The 16257-nt window shown below is 39.2% G+C and overlaps 1 protein-coding gene across 1 annotated transcript in view; it reads left to right on the top strand.

Moving 5' to 3' along the window:
* The window catches only part of LOC126190416 (clustered mitochondria protein homolog), a 352064-nt gene that overhangs the window by 309193 nt on the left and 26614 nt on the right, over positions 1 to 16257 (top strand). The window contains 6 exon segments of the mRNA XM_049931019.1: positions 745 to 901; positions 3386 to 3591; positions 7549 to 7755; positions 7869 to 7967; positions 10403 to 10617; positions 10777 to 10906. Of these exon segments, the coding sequence (XP_049786976.1) occupies positions 745 to 901; positions 3386 to 3591; positions 7549 to 7755; positions 7869 to 7967; positions 10403 to 10617; positions 10777 to 10906 (1014 nt within the window).

Genomic DNA, 16257 nt, shown 5'->3' with positions numbered 1-16257 from the left:
CAAGATTGCAACTCGATGTCCTATATAGGCCACCGTTCAGTACACAGCGCATGCACCTCCCATCACGGTTTCTGCCTTCCAAAACAGGGAGGTGGCGCCGCCCTTAGTGAAACACTGCTGGCAACGATATATCGCAATCAAGGCCGCACCGAAGAACGTTCAGTTTTGATGCGAGATAATACAGGATTCCACATTTTGCTAAGAGGAAACCCTTTGTCTCTGTTGATTAAATTATCAGCCAACCCAATTTCAATTGCCTCTTTATAGACACTATTCCAAAAACCGGAAATGTTGGCAATCACAACAGATGTGTGGAACATCGTCGTCATACGAGGCTACAACAGCCGGAAAAATCGGCGGTAACAGAACACTGCCTAAATGAGGGCCACAAAATGATATTTGAGGAAAATGTTATGATTGCCAACATTTCCGGTTGGATCGCCGAAATATCGAGTCAAGTTGATTTTAGGATCCGGCAGCAAACCCGAAGAGACTTCCAAGACTTATTATGCCGGGAAAGCCTACGTAATCACAGCAGTTAAAACAGTCCCCAGAACTACCACTTTTTTCATGGTTTTAGCCTGTGATGAGATTTAGGTATTTTTTGAGTATGTAACATGATTTTTAAATATGTATATATACTTTCATTCAATAGCTTTTTAATTTAAATGTGTTTGTGTATGTTTAAATATCATGCTCAAAGCTATGTAAGATTAGTGTTCACATAAAGATTTTCTTGTGCAGGAGAAAGACTCAGTAGACAAATCAAAAACCGAAAGTACGAGGAAAAGTCCAGAAACTGATGTAGTGGCTTCAACTGAGAATCAAATGGAAGCTGATGAAGCAAAGAAAATAGTTGAGAGTATTACTGATTCTATCTCAAATGGAGAGAAACAAGAATGTAAGCTAACACTGTACTTATAAATGACAAATTTTTATACTGTTTTTGTTTACATGTGCTAGAGGTGGGTAGACGAAGTAAAAGTAAATAAAATGGATTCTAGTTCAGTATGGTGCTCTGGTGTAATGTGGGAGTCAAATGGCTTAATTAATTTTTTTTTTCAACAATATTATGCAAAGGATGGTTGCTACTCACTATATAGTGGTGATGCTAAGTCGTGGGTAGGTTCAACAAAAAGAATGTGAGAAAATGAGCTTTTGGCTAACAAGGCCTTCTTTGGAAAAAATATATATATATATATATCACACACACACACACACACGGGGGGGGGGGGGGGGGGAGAGAGAGAGAGAGAGAGAGAGAGAGAGAGAGAGAGAGAGAGAGAGAGAGAGAGACTACAGTCTGCTGAGGCCACATGATGAGAGAAGACACCGTGTGGTGGGGAGGGGTAAAGATAGCAGGGTAGCATTGGAGGACACTGAAGCGCTGCTTGTGGGAGCATACAGGGACATGGTGGAAAGAGGGTAGGGCAACTAGGTGCAGTCAGGAGGTTAGAAGAAGGGCACAGGGTGGGTGTGTAGCAAAAAGGAGAGAAGTAAAAAGACTGTGGGTGTGATGGTGGAAAAGAGGGCTGTGTAGTGCTAGAATGGGAACAGGGAACACTAGATGGGTAAGGACAATGGTTAAAGAAGGTTGAGGCCAGGAGGGTTGTGGGACTGTACGATATATTGCAAGGAGAGTTCCCATCTGTGCAGTTCAGAAAAGCTGGTGTTGGTGGGAAGGATCCAGATGGCAAAGGCTGTGAAGCAGTCACTGAAATGAAGGACGTCACATTGGGCAGATTGTTAAGCAATTGGGTGGTCCAGTTTGTCAGTGGCCATTCATGCAGACTGACTGCTTGTTCTTTGTCATGCCCACATAGAATGCAGCACAGTGATGGCAGCTTAGCTTGTAGATCACGTGACTGGTTTCATAGGTAGCCCTATCTTTGATGGAATAGTTGATGCTTGTGACTGGACTGAAGTAAGAGGTGGTGGGAGGGTGTATGTGACAGGTCCTGCTTCTAGGTCTATTACAGGGATATGAGCCATGAGGCAAGGAGTTGGGAGCAAGGGCTATGTAGGGATAGACAAGGATATTGTGTAGGTTCAGTAGGAGACAGAATATCACTGAGTGTGGTGAGAAGGATAATGGTGAGGACATTCCTCATTTCAGGGCATGAGGAGAGTTAGTCAAAAGCATGGTAGAGAAAGTGATTCATATTTTCAGTAAGACTTGTAAACTGGAAAGTCCTTCAGCTTGAGAGAGGGAGGGAGGGAGAGGGGGGTAGGGGGTAGGGAGTAGGTGCATCAGAAGAGGAGTCTTTACTCACAGCCCACAAACCAGAGTTTCTGGCAGCTCTGATACACTCTTAACTTTCATAACTTCTAAAAATTTTATCACACTGAGAATGATCAGAAACAGAAAAGGAAAGGTAAATCATCTGAAGGTTGGAAAAAAGGACAGGAAAGGTGCTACAAACCCTGGATTGGTAGTTGGGTGGTGAGGGGGGGGGGGGGGCTGCATTTTACAGTTCACATATCATAGTGCACAGGAGTAATGTAAAGTATCATTTCAGAAATATTTCTTCTCCTATTTATCCTTTCATATTCATAGTGTTCAAAGATATACAGCTGTTGTGTTAATATGTAGCAGGAAATGAGCCAGCATAGATATATATGGAATATTAAAAAACATTAGGGGGATGGTTAGAATGGAAACTATTAAATATGCTGGTATTAAAAACAATAAGTAAGGCTGCTTAAAACCTGGGTGTTTCTTTGAACATCACAATGCTCTACCAGAAAGGCTTTAATGAAGTAGCCTTCTTGTGACTCATCAGTCCAATATATGAAATGTATGTAATTAAATTTTTTTGATGTATGTGTTTATAAACATTTAAAAAGGCATGTAATCTAGCATTCTAATTATATGCAATAAATCAGTGTCACTAATAATTTTCAAAGATAACTACTACATACCTTAAAATAAGGAAAATTGGTTTCATGTCACTGCTTTGAGTTTTTATTTCTATTGCTGCTTCTGTTAACAATAAATTTAAAAAAATCTGTAATATGTTACTAAAAACATACTTGCACTAAACCATAAATGCTTATAGTGAATGTCAATAAAATGAAAAACCGTTATTAATGCAAAGAGATTATGAAATTTTATGGTATTTGAATTGTGTCAAAGGCTATTTCTCATGGCAATTGTCCTTAGCAGTAGTTGCTTCTCTGGCTTGCTACTGTTATACAAATAAGGAAGTTATAACATCTAAAACAAGCAAAGGTAATTGTTGCACGATATAGGTTAATTTTTTCCTACTGTTGTCATCTAATTACAGTTTTTTCAATTACAGTTTTTTCAATAACAGTTTTTATGTAGTAATTACATTGACATTTTAATAGAAATAACAATCAATGAAAATTCTGATTTTTGTAGTGGAGGAGAGCACAAAGGAGATAGTTCGGAAAGCAGCACTTGCTGTTGGGTCTCTAAAGGAAACAGAGTTTGACATCCGCTTCAATCCTGATGTCTATTCTCCTGGAGTTCAGCACATTGATCCAGATGGGGAAAGGCTTAAAAAGGAGCGTCAGCTAGTCAAGGATGCTTGCGAGTTCCTCCTTACTGTACAGATACCAACACTTGTGAGTATACGTATAATGGCTGTGTCAAATTATCGTGAAATGTTCCTATCATAATTGTCTGCATCACTGGGACAGTTTGTGTAGAACCACTCAACAAGGTGTCACAGTGGACTCTTATCCAGGAGGGCAGGATTCAAATTATCAGGTTTAAGTTTCCAGAGGTTCTTATATCAGTTTCCACAAATGCCAGAATGGTTTTTTCAGCAAGACAACAGCTGATACTATTCCTTATCCTTGTGAATCCTAGCTTGTACACAATCTCTTCGATGAATTCATTGTTGAAGGATGTTAAATGCTCTTCTTCCTTCCCTCCCTTTATATGTGACTAGACACAAGATGGAAAGTTTAATCATTCACGCTATTTGGCTCTTGTAGCACAGTAAGCTTCTCATTTAACAAATTACAGATCACAACATTTATTTAAACACAGGTTACTAAAAACTGGGGCCATTCTTGCACAGATATCCTTAAAATTAAATGTCAGCATAACTTCATTAATATTACGTTCTATACTGAATGTCCCTATTCCAATTTCAGTTTTTAAACTTTTCTTAAAAATTGTGTTATTGTGGAAGACTTGGGTATCTTCAAAGTTTACTTCCTAAGATATTTATTTTGAGTCTTGCATCAAATTAATTTTTATTCTTGTTGTTGTTGTTGTTGTTGTTGTTGTTGTTGTTGTGGTCTTCAGTCCTGAGAGTGGTTTGATGCAGCTCTCCATGCTACTCTATCCTGTGCTAGCTTCATTATTTCCCAGTACTTACTGCAACCTACATCCTTCTAAATCTGCTTAGGGTATTCATCTCTTGGTCTCCATGTACGATTTTTACCGTCAACACTGCCCTCCAATGCTAAATTTGTGATCCCTTGATGTCTCAGAACGTGTCCTACCAACCGATCCCTTCTTCTAGTAAAGTTGTGCCACAAACTCCTCTTCTCCCCAATTCTATTAAATACCTCCTCATTAGTTATGTGATCTACCCATCTAATCTTCAGCATTCTTCTGTAGCACCACATTTCAAAAGCTTCTATTCTCTTCTTGTCCAAACTAGTTATCGTCCATGTTTCACTTCCATACATGGCTACACTCCATACAAATACTTTCAGAAACGACTTCCTGACACTTAAATCTATACTCGATGTTAACAAATTCCTCTTCTTGAGAAACGCTTTCCTTGCCATTGCCAGTCTACATTTTATATCCTCTCTACTTCGACCATCATCGGTTATTTTACTCCCTAAATAGCAAAACTCCTTTACTACTTTAAGCCTGTCATTTCCTAATCTAATACCCTCAGCATCACCCAACTTGGGAACTCGACTACATTCCATTATCCTCGTTTTGCTTTTGTTGATGTTCATCTTATATCCACCTTTCAAGACACTGTCCATCCCGTTCAACTGCTCTTCCAGGTCCTTTGCTGTCTTTGACAGAATTACAATGTCGTCGGCGAACCTGAGTTTTTATTTCTTCTCCTTGGATTTTAATACCTAATCCAAATTTTTCTTTTGTTTCCTTTACTGTTTGCTCAATATACAGATTGAATAACATCGGGGAGAGGCTACAACCCTGTCTCACTCCCTTCCCAACCGCTGCTTCCCTTTCATGCCCCTCGACTCATAACTGCCATCTGGTTTCTCTACAAATTGTAAATAGCCTTTCGCTCCCTGTATTTTACCCCTGCCACCTTCAGAATTTGAAAGAGAGTATTCTAGTAAACATTGTCAAAAGCTTTCTCGAAGTCTACAAATGCTAGAAACGTAGGTTTGCCTTTCCTTAATCTTTCTTCTAAGATAAGTCATAAGGTCAGTATTGCCTCATGTGTTCCAACCTTCCTACAGAATCCAAACTGATCTTCCCCGAGGGTGGCTTCTAACAGTTTTTCCATTTGTCTGTAAAGAATTCGTGTTAGTATTTTGCAGCCCTGACTTATTAAACTGATAGTTCGGTAATTTTCACATCTGTCGACACCTGCTTTCTTTGGGATTGGAATTATTATATTCTTCTTGAAGTGTGTGGGGGTATTTCACCTGTCTCATACATCTTGCTCACCAGATGGTAGAGTTTTGTCAGGACTGGCTCTTCGAAGGCAGTCAGTAGTTCTAATGGAATGTTGTCTATTCCTGGGGCCTTGTTTTGACTCGGGGCTTTCAGTGCTCTGTCAAACTCTTCACGCAGTATCATATCTTCCATTTCATCTTCATCTACATCCTCTTCCATTTCCATAATATTGTCCTCTAGTACATCGCCCTTGTATAGACCCTCTGTATACTCCTTCCACCTTTCTGCTTTCCCTTCTTTGCTTAGAACTGGGTTTCCATCTGAGCTCTTGATATTCATACAAGTGGTTCTCATTTCTCCAGAGGTCTCTTTAATTTTCCTGTAGGCAGTATCTATCTTACCACTAGTGAGATAAGCCTGTACATCCTTACATTTGTCCTCTAGCCATCCCTGCATAGCCATTTTGCACTTCCTGTCGATCTCATTTGTAAGACGTTTGTATTCCTTTTTGCCTGCTTCATTTACTGCATTTTTATATGTTCTCCTTTCATCAATTAAATTCAGTATTTCTTCTGTCACCCAAGGATACCAGCCCTTGTCTTTTTACCTATTTGATCCTCTGTTCCCTTCACTACTTCATCCCTCACAGCTACCCATTCTTCTTCTACTGTATTTCTTTCCCCCATTTCTGTCAGTTGTTCTCTTATGCTCTCCCTGAAACTCTGTACAACCTCTGGTTCTTTCAGTTTATCCAGGTCCCATTTCCTTAAATTCCCACCTTTTTGCAGTTTCTTCAATTTTAATCTACAGTTCATAACCAATAGATTGTGGTCAGAGTCCACATCTGCCCCTGGAAATGTCTCACATTTTAAAATCTGGTTCCTGAATCTCTGTCTTACCATTACATAATCTATCTGAAACCTGTCAGTATCTCCTCTTCCATGTATACAGCCTTCTTTCACAATTCTCTAACAAGTGTTAGCTATGATTAAGTTATGCTCTGTACAAAATTCTACCAGACGGCTTCCTCTTTCATTTCTTACCCCCAATCCATATTCACCTACTATGTTTCCTTCTGTCCCTTTTCCTACTCTCGAATTCCAGTCACCCATGACTGTTAAATTTTCGTCTCCCTTCACTACCTGAATAATTTCTTTTATCTCATCATATATTTCATCAATTATTCTTAAAATGATATAATGTGGTATAAATGTGAAGTGCTGCCTTCAGTCTGATAAAAAGGATCAGTCTTGCTTTGATAAAACTTTGCATGTTATTTTGTCAACATTTTTTCTGGGTTTTTGTAATATAACTATGAGAAATGTGTCAACATTCCACATCAGCAATTCCTTGCCAACACCTCAAAGTGATACATAGATGTCCTGTGAGCTGTGATAAGAACAAATATCTTGTAAAGTTCCAAAATTATAGATGTAATTTGTAGAGCTGCTTGACTGGATTTGCGTAGCATGTACCAGATGAAGCACAGCTCATGTTTTAGTCCCATAATATGCACTTCACCATACTAAATGGTGGGGAGTTTGAGACTCCTTTTGTCATAGTCTAACATTACAAATTTCATCATGAACATGATGATTTAAGTTATACTCCTGTGTGTTTCTATTATTTAAAAAAAATGTTTCATGCGACACCTAAGTTCTAACTAGTAAGTAAAACTTCTCAGCATTGATGTCATCAGGGCTACAGCACTTGCTGTAATTGGACAGATATGGAGGAATCAGTATGGTAGGGCCATTTGTTGAGGGAACTACTTGTCATTTAGGGGTAGCTACAAGGTAATCTAAGCATTGTATATCCCATGTCCAAGCAGATTTCTTTGGAAAACTGTGCTGTTACAATGAGGTGGTCAAATGTATTATGAATAATTTGTATAATTTTTTGTTGCTTAAGTTGCAGACACTTTCTGAAATATATAACTTTTCCTCTCCTTGCAGATTCGTGATTGTCTTGATCATTCAACAGCCCCACTGGATGGAACTACCCTTTCTGAAATGATCCATAATCGTGGTATCAACATTAGGTATTTAGGAAAAATTGCAACTATGCTGGCAAAAGTGAAGCAGCTGGAGTATTTATATAATATAGCTGCCTCAGAGCTAGTGACCAGGGCAGCAAAACACGTCTTCACGACTTACATGCAGGTACATAATTTTCAGTCTGTTGCGTGAAAGTAATGATTTTATAAAATGGTAGTAAATCATAACATAAAGAGAGAACATTACACATTTAAAAATTGTCCTCTTGTTTGTTGCAGAGTACAGAGCTGATGAACCTTTCTGCAGCAATAAGTCACTTCCTTAATTGTTTCTTGTCTGCCTGTCAAGTACCTCATCCACAGCAAGTCGCTGATGAGGTAATACTATATCCTAATTTTTGTAAAAAGAAGACAATTAAAATGTGTGCAGTAAATAAAAAAATCAAAGTACAACGTGGTCATTTTATCTCATAGTAGTACTTCAGTATCACCACTAATGATTTTAATGTTCTTGATAACAGCAAGTAGTAACACCATTTGATCTAAGTGTATTCTCTTGTGTTAAATTATTTTTTCCCATTTGAATTACTGCTAGAAGTTGCACTCAATCTTTCTTAAATCACTAGTCAGGCTGATAGATAATTTTAATTTAATTCATCAGGTGTTTACACTGTCTTAAAATTAAAATATTCTTAATTCATTAATTATGCAATTTCTTGCTTAAGATATTTTAATGTTAATATCTGCAACATCCTGTTCAATGTATTTCCTGCCAGCTTTAACTGAACACACGTTCATGGCTATAGAATATATTTTGGATGCAACTGAGAACACTATCAATAGTTCATAAACCTCTGAGTTCAAGAAAGCCACCCATATCAAACTGAAAGTGCCTTTCAGCCAGTTTAATTTCATAATACTTTACCTGTCCGAGCATTTTAAAAATGTGTAATATTTAGCAATTATAGAATGTCTGTTTCTAATACAATAATTCCAGGGGTCTTTGTTATATCAGGGTCTCTGTATCATAGTTCGCTATACCATGTACTCTGAAAAAATTTACGAGAAAAAATGAGCACAAAATGGGCATATGAATGATTGTACCATATGTGTAATTTTTATCCGTTATATTGTGAACTTAAAGTGAAGTAGATATCTGTCATATTCTAGTTATCATTTAGATCAAACTGGGAGCCAGTTAATGTCCGATTTCCTCTAAAAGTTCTGTCTCCTGCATTCAGAAGTGAATTTAGTTTAGACAGATTGTATAGACAAATTGCAGGAATGATGTACTTGAGTTACTTTGTGCACCTAATCGCTACCATCTTTTCAGACTTCCATTAACTGCCATGAAAAATGCAAATTAATTTTGCATGTCATTACAAATGATCAGGCAACCATGTTATGTGCCCATGTACAGACTGCAGCAGAACTTCTGATTTGTCAGACAATTTGATTTTGTGAAATGGGGGACCTAAGCAAAGTTCAGCTCAGTTGTGTGTAAATGTAAAGCTGGCTTTTTTTTCTAGAAACTGCCTTGTACACAAAACCTCTAAAGCATTGCCATGGTCTAGATGATGTGCAGAATACTTTTGCTGGGTCTACCTTTCTTTTTTTTTTTCCTCGCTGCACTGCTGCATATGTGTTTAGGCTTGGACACACAGATGCTTGACAAATTTCACCCGCTTCTTTGTAAAGTGTTGTTCAGAGTTCCATAAAGTGCCTAGTAAAAATCATAAACTGTACACAACATACTTATCCCCAGTGTCACCACCGAATAGCCTGCTCAGGTTTGTATTCAATAAATCCAATGAAGTTGTGTGTCAGCATTGTGTTGATGACTCTGAACTTTTTGAAAAGGAATTGGTGGTGTCTTCTCTTTAGTTCAAGATTATAATTGTGAACTGTAGTGCAATGAACATTTGAATCCAATAATGTCGCTGACTGTCATTAGTCTCACGACCAGCTGATATGCTGGAATATGATGATATGGTTCAAATGGCTCTGAGAACTATGGGACTTAACATCTGAGGTCATCATTCCCCTATAACTTAGAACTACTAAAACCTAACTAACCTAAGGATTGCACACACATCCACACCCGAGGCAGGATTCGAACCTGTGACCATAGCAGTCGTGCAGTTTCGGACTGAAGTGCCTAGAACCGCTCGGCCACCGCAGCTGGCTTATGATCATATACCTGAACGATATGAGCACTGTGGACGTTCTGCTTTCTATCATTACAGAGCAGTACTCACAGTTTTGTGGTCATTCCTGGAGTCGTGCATGATGATGGGTCAATCCAAATATTCTTCATCCTTGGGAGATTTCCCCAAAGGTTACCACTCCAATGTTATTGTTTGGGTTATAGGGTTTTTGTTCAGAAGCCTATTTTAGCATTTGACAGATTTCATCTGCAGCTTTTCTTTTTCAGCTTGAAACAAACTTTTAATGCCCCTTAAAGTTAACTATTTAAATACTGAGACAGTAGAGCATGATGTAACAAAATCAAATATATGTATCGCAGCTGGCTTTTGAGACACTCCCTGTTGAAATAGTATCTATAAAACTTTTAGAAGCAGAAGTTGGTATACTAGTGCATTGTGTTGAAAAACTAGGGCATGTTTCATACTCTGGAATCTTAGAGCATGATAACTAGTCATAAGGAAGGGTCTTTGCTTTTCATTGATGATTAAAAGCAAAATAGACAGTGCATTAAAATAAATTTTGTTCAATGAGAAAAAGAATAAAGTTACATAAAATAGTTTATCATTTTCATTCTTCTGATTCATTGATTGCAATTGTTCATGCAGCTACAAACAAAAACCTCAAAACGCCGAAACAAACGCAAGGGCCGTTCTAATCCTCTTGTGAATGCTGACAATAATGAATGGGCTAATCTAACTCCAAAGTCTCTGTGGAATCAACTGAAGAGTGAATTAAAAGCATACTATGACTGGGACTTGCCAGCTGATTCTATTGAAACAGCTGTTGAACATTTCTCTTTCCAAAAGATATCATTGCTTAGGTATGTATACAACATGTTTGTGGTTGTTATAAGTGTATTCGGTGTGCACCTGTGTAGTTCATACAAATTGGTCTAAATTACATCCAGAGTTCACAGAATATATTTATATTTGTGTTTGTGTAATGTTTAAAAAATTTAATAGCAATTTAATTGTTTCAGGTCATTTTGTTTAAAAACAGGAATACAAATTATGTTGAGAGAATATAGTTTTGATAATAAGAACAGGTTAACATTTTTTGAAGAAGACATTATTAATATTTTCCCTGTTGTAAAACATATCAATCCTCGGGTATGTATAATTACCAATAAACTATTAGAAATGTTTTGGGCCAGAAAAAATGAACAAATATTAAAAGTTCTGTACATTATTATTATTATTATTATTATTATTATTATTATTATTATTATTACAGTAAAACTTATGAATAATGGACATCTATGGGAAAAATCAAAATATCTGCTTTTAAAATGTGTCCACTATTCATGAAGGATAAAAATACAGTATAGAATACAGTATGTACAATGTACTGTGGATAGAAAAGTACTATACTAAGATGTGCTATATAAATAAATTAATGAAAATTTATGTTTAAATGCATTCACTGCTGGATTTGTGATGGTATGCACCTGTATGCCGTACCAGTATATCTGATGATAAAAAAAAAAAAATCATAACTGCAAATTTTGAGATGTGGTATGATAGAAGTTTTGCTGTGGTTGACTTCTAAAATGCTCAGAAAATTGATAAACAATTTTAAGAAGCCTAAATTTCAAGCACTAGCATACTAAAGTATTAAAATTTTTTCATATATCCTGCAAGGTTGGTTTGAAATAATCATGTAATTTTTTTTTTTTGAACCAGACTCTCATTTTATGTAAATGACTTCTCAATGTGTGTTTCAGCTGCAGAGGGTCCCTCTGTCACATTTTACTAAAAAATAGTGTTTCAATTTTCTTAGTTCTTCAACTGCTTGCTTGTTTGGATGTGGAGTAAAGTCCAATTCAGTTAAATCGTTGTCACCTTCATCTTGTTGTCCAATCTTAACAGTCGCCACAGTCTTCTTGATGAAGCTCTTGTATAAATTCACTTTATGAGCAGTTTATCATCAATATTGGCATATGCCTCAGGTCCACCAAATTCCTCTACTAAAATCTGAAGTATATCATCAATCGCTGAAGTACATCCATTAAGAATGTACCATGAAATCTTGAAACAGTTGCCAGTTGTAGTGGATATTACTTGTCTTAAGACTGGAGAAATCCACAGAATTACATCCAGTGCACTGATAGATTTTCTGAGTTCATATCTGGACAAAATTTGAGACTACGCGAAGTTCATCCCTCTGACTGAATACATTGACATCAGAATTGAGGGAAGTCAAGTGAGGTTGGCACAGTTCATGGTAAGCAGGAGGTTGGTTGTGCAACAACTGTAGTCGCAATTCATGCTCTCTGCCATTGCTGTCAACATTATTTATGTGTTGTACATGCTCTATGATAGAATATATTTTACCAGCAAGTTCAAGATGTGCATCCTAAGATTCATGTTCATGGGTGACCAAGCCACTTAGTTTTATGGGGGAAGCTTAACAACCCAAAAGATCTGTTACGTGTGGTCGGGCATGAGGAGGAGATCAATCTGTGGGTGGAGGCAATGCCACAATTGCCATTGATTTCTTCCTCCTCCGGGGAGCGTGTGAGGCTGCAGAGTACAGCAGCTTTCCCGGGAGGGTGGTGGGGGGTGCAGAGGTTGGAGGGGAAGATATCACTTAAACATACAGTATTCGTGTGTTCCCCCCCCCCCCCCCCCACTCCCTAGTGGCTAAGCAAAACAATGAATTTTGTACAAGCACTGATGACATCACTCGAAGCAAAATGCTGTCCACAGTGGCAAACCACAAAATTATTGATCTGGCCAAAAAAGGAGGTAGCTTGAGAGTGTCTTGTGGCCAATGGTTTGCCTAGGTGACATTCATAGTTGGGCACATATTGTCCATGTGCAGCATGTCATGATGTTCGGTAGGCAAAGCAGGAGACAGTGCAAACTGGCTGAATGAGATCCAGAGAGGTAAGATTCACATAAGACATGACTGATAGCTGTTAAAAAGTGAGTAGTCACAAATCCAACTGGTTAGATTGCTGTAACTATGGAATAGCCTGGTCTGCGAGTGAAACAAGGTCACATGCAAGATCAAATAGTACACTGTCTGATACAATCCATTGTTCAGGGGTGTTACACTGTCCAGAAGAATATCACTGTCACTTTTTATCAGACAAGATTCATGCACCTGATGTTGTGGCATGAGAAGCATTGTCCAACAGCTTAAATTGCACAGCTCTACCACTTGCCCGTGAAAGGCAAAGGTCCCGAGTTTGAGTCTCGGTTGGGCACACAGTTTTAATCTGCCAGGAAGTTTCAAAGATGATGTGACTTACCAAACGAAAGCGCTGGCACGTCGATAGCCACACAAACATACACACAAAATTCTAGCTTTCGCAACCAACGGTTGCTTCGTCAGGAAAGAGGGAAGGAGAGGGAAAGACGAAAGGATTTGGGTTTTAAGGGAGAGGGTAAGGAGTCATTCCAATCCTGGGAGCGGAAAGACTTACCTTAGGGGGGAAAAAAGGGACGGGTATACTCTAGCGCGCGCGCGCGCGCGCGCGCGCACACACACATATCCATCCACACATATACAGACACAAGCAGACATATACAGAGGCAAAGAGTTTGGGTAGAGATGTCAGTCGAGGCGGAAGTGCAGAGGCAAAGATGTTGTTGAATGACAGGTGAGGTATGAGTGGTGGCAACTTGAAATTAGTGGAGATTGAGGACTAGTGGATAACGGGAAGAGAGGATATATTGAAGAGCAAGTTCCCATCTCCGGAGTTCGGATAGGTTGGTGTTAGTGGGAAGTATCCAGATAACCTGGATCGTGTAACACTGTGCCAAGATGTGCTGGCCGTGCACCAAGACATGTTTAGCTACAGGGTGATCCTCATTACCAACAAACACTGTCTGCCTGTGTCCATTCATACGAATGGACAGTTTGTTGCTGGTCATTCCCACATAGAATGCGTCACAGTGTAGGCAGGTCAGTTGGTAGATCACGTGGGTGCTTTCACACGTGGCTCTGCCTTTGATTGTGTACACCTTCCAGGTTACAGGACTGGAGTAGGTGGTTGTGGGAGGGTGCATGGGACAGGTTTTACACCGGGGGCGGTTACAAGGGTAGGAGCCAGAGGGTAGGGAAGGTGATTTGGGGATTTCATAGGGATGAACTAAGAGGTTACGAAGGTTAGGTGGACGGCGGAAAGGCACTTGGTGGAGTGGGGAGGATTTCATGAAGGATGGATCTCATTTCAGGGCAGGAGTTGAGGAAGTCGTATCCCTGCTGGAGAGCCACATTCAGTGTCTGATCCAGTCCCGGAAAGTATCCTGTCACAAGTGGGGCACTTTTGTGGTTCTTCTGTGGGAGGTTCTGGTTTGAGAGGATGAGGAAGTGGCTCTGGTTATTTGCTTCTGTACCAGGTCGGGAGGGTAGTTGCGGGATGCGAAAGCTGTTGTCAGGTTGTTGGTGTAATGGTTCAGGGATTCCGGACTGGAGCAGATTCGTTTGCCACGAAGACCTAGGCTGTAGGGAAGGGACCATTTGATGTGGAATGGGTGGCAGTTGTCGTAATGGAGGAACTGTTGCTTGTTGGTGGGTTTGATGTGGACGGACGTGTGAAGCTGGCCATTGGACCGGTGGAGGTCAACATCAAGGAAAGTGGCATGGGATTTGGAGTAGGACCAGGTGAATCTGATGGAACCAAAGGAGTTGAGGGGCAGATGGTTTTTACTACTTCTTATAGTTCAGCTGATACTGTTGTTGATGGTACCAGTGGTGTAGGCTTTTCTGCTTGAAGATGATGGATGCTGTGCTGCAGATGATGTTGTTTACTGGGCTACATGAGGCAAGAGAATAATGGGCTCACTATACTTGCATCTATATATAGTTCTAGGAACTTTCAAGCAGTAAAATGTAAATGTCAGAACAAGTAAGACTGATGAACATACAGCTGAAAGAGAGCTCATTAATCCGTGTGTGTGCACGTGGCTAGGGCCTCCTGTTTGGTGGACCAGTTGCCTGGTCAAGTCTTTTTAGCTGATGGCACTTAGGTGACTTATGTGTTGATGGGGATGAAGTGATGATGAAGACAACACCCTGCTCCTGAGCAGAGAAAATGTACAAACCAACCAGGAATCGAACCTGGGCCTCTCACATGGCATTTTGCCACACTGGCCACTCAGCTATAGGGGGAGACGTTAATCCACCATAGCTGTATTTATAAAAGTCCTTGTAGTTGCGCACTACATGTTTCACAACATTTTTAGTTGCATCTTCTGATTCATCTACGTAAAAAAAATTACCAATAAGATTACTGCAGCGAGTAAGTAATTACGTAGGAAAAGTTATTTGTGGATTGAATGAGTTAGAAAACACATCAAATTGGAATTGGATTAACCAGAGTACCAACCTGCTTAAAGTTAGACATAAAGTGGTTGCATTACAACCCTCTGATAAGGGGCTAGTTTTGCATAATGATTTTGAACATATAGTGGCATATTGCAGACTAACATTGTTGTTACATGTAGCTAATGTAGTTTATGATCGATTAGGTGTAGTGGTAGATGCCAATGTGAAGTATACTCAGTAATTGCAGAAATTAAAATCTGCATGCACACCTTTGGTGTTGTGCCGGCAGGAACCCCAATGAAAGTGATAAAATTGACTTACATTCAGGCGTAAACATATGGCTTATTCACCCAAAATTTAGTTTAACTAACCTTAAAGCCAATACTGTTGAATATCAAATATGCAGATAGCCTTTACAGTCAAAGCATTACTGTTGTAAATTGTAAATGTTTACCGTATTTACTCGAATCTAAGCCGCACTCGAATCTAAGCCGCACCTGAAAAATGAGACTCGAAATGAAGGAAAAAAATTTTCCGGAATCTAAGCCGCACCTGAAATTTGAGACTCGAAATTCAAGGGGAGAGAAAAGTTTTAGGCCGCACCTCCAAATCAAAACAAAGTAGGTCCATTGTAATATGAGACACAATTTAGGTCGAATGAATGACGGTACAGCTACAGTAGCTTGGTTTGAGTTGTAAGCTTAGCAGTTAAGCTTTACCCGGTAGCCATTGCTATGCGTCAGTTGCTCTGTCTGTATTTATAAGGGTACTCTTCCTTTTTCGTGTACTTTGTCTGTTTTGAATTGATTGCTTATTTTTCTTTCATCTGATAAGTGCCGTTCTCTTTGTTATAGGTGTTTACGTCACTCTAAGCTGAAAATGCATTACTGTACTGTCATGCATTGTTTGTCGCATTCTGATAATGAGTGTTTACAACCTGTCGCCACTCGCGGCATGGCTTGCTTTTGTGCACGCTACCGCTGCTTTAAAGAAAAAAGAGAGAGAGAGAGAGAGAGAGAGAGAGAGAGAGAGAGAGAGAGAGAGAGAGAGAGAGAGAGAGAGAGGAATCGTCTCATTAGCGAAACAATGGCAAGAGACTGCTATTTGTTGTTATTTACACTGCTGCTTTCTTTGATAATGATCAACAAGATCCAAATAATAGACAGCGTATGATAGAAGTTGT

Source organism: Schistocerca cancellata, chromosome 1, assembly GCF_023864275.1.
Source record: "Schistocerca cancellata isolate TAMUIC-IGC-003103 chromosome 1, iqSchCanc2.1, whole genome shotgun sequence".
In the NCBI taxonomy this organism is placed as follows: Eukaryota; Metazoa; Arthropoda; class Insecta; order Orthoptera; family Acrididae; genus Schistocerca; species Schistocerca cancellata.
The sequence above is the reverse complement of the archived record's forward strand: the minus strand, read 5'-3'. Positions and strand labels throughout refer to the sequence as shown.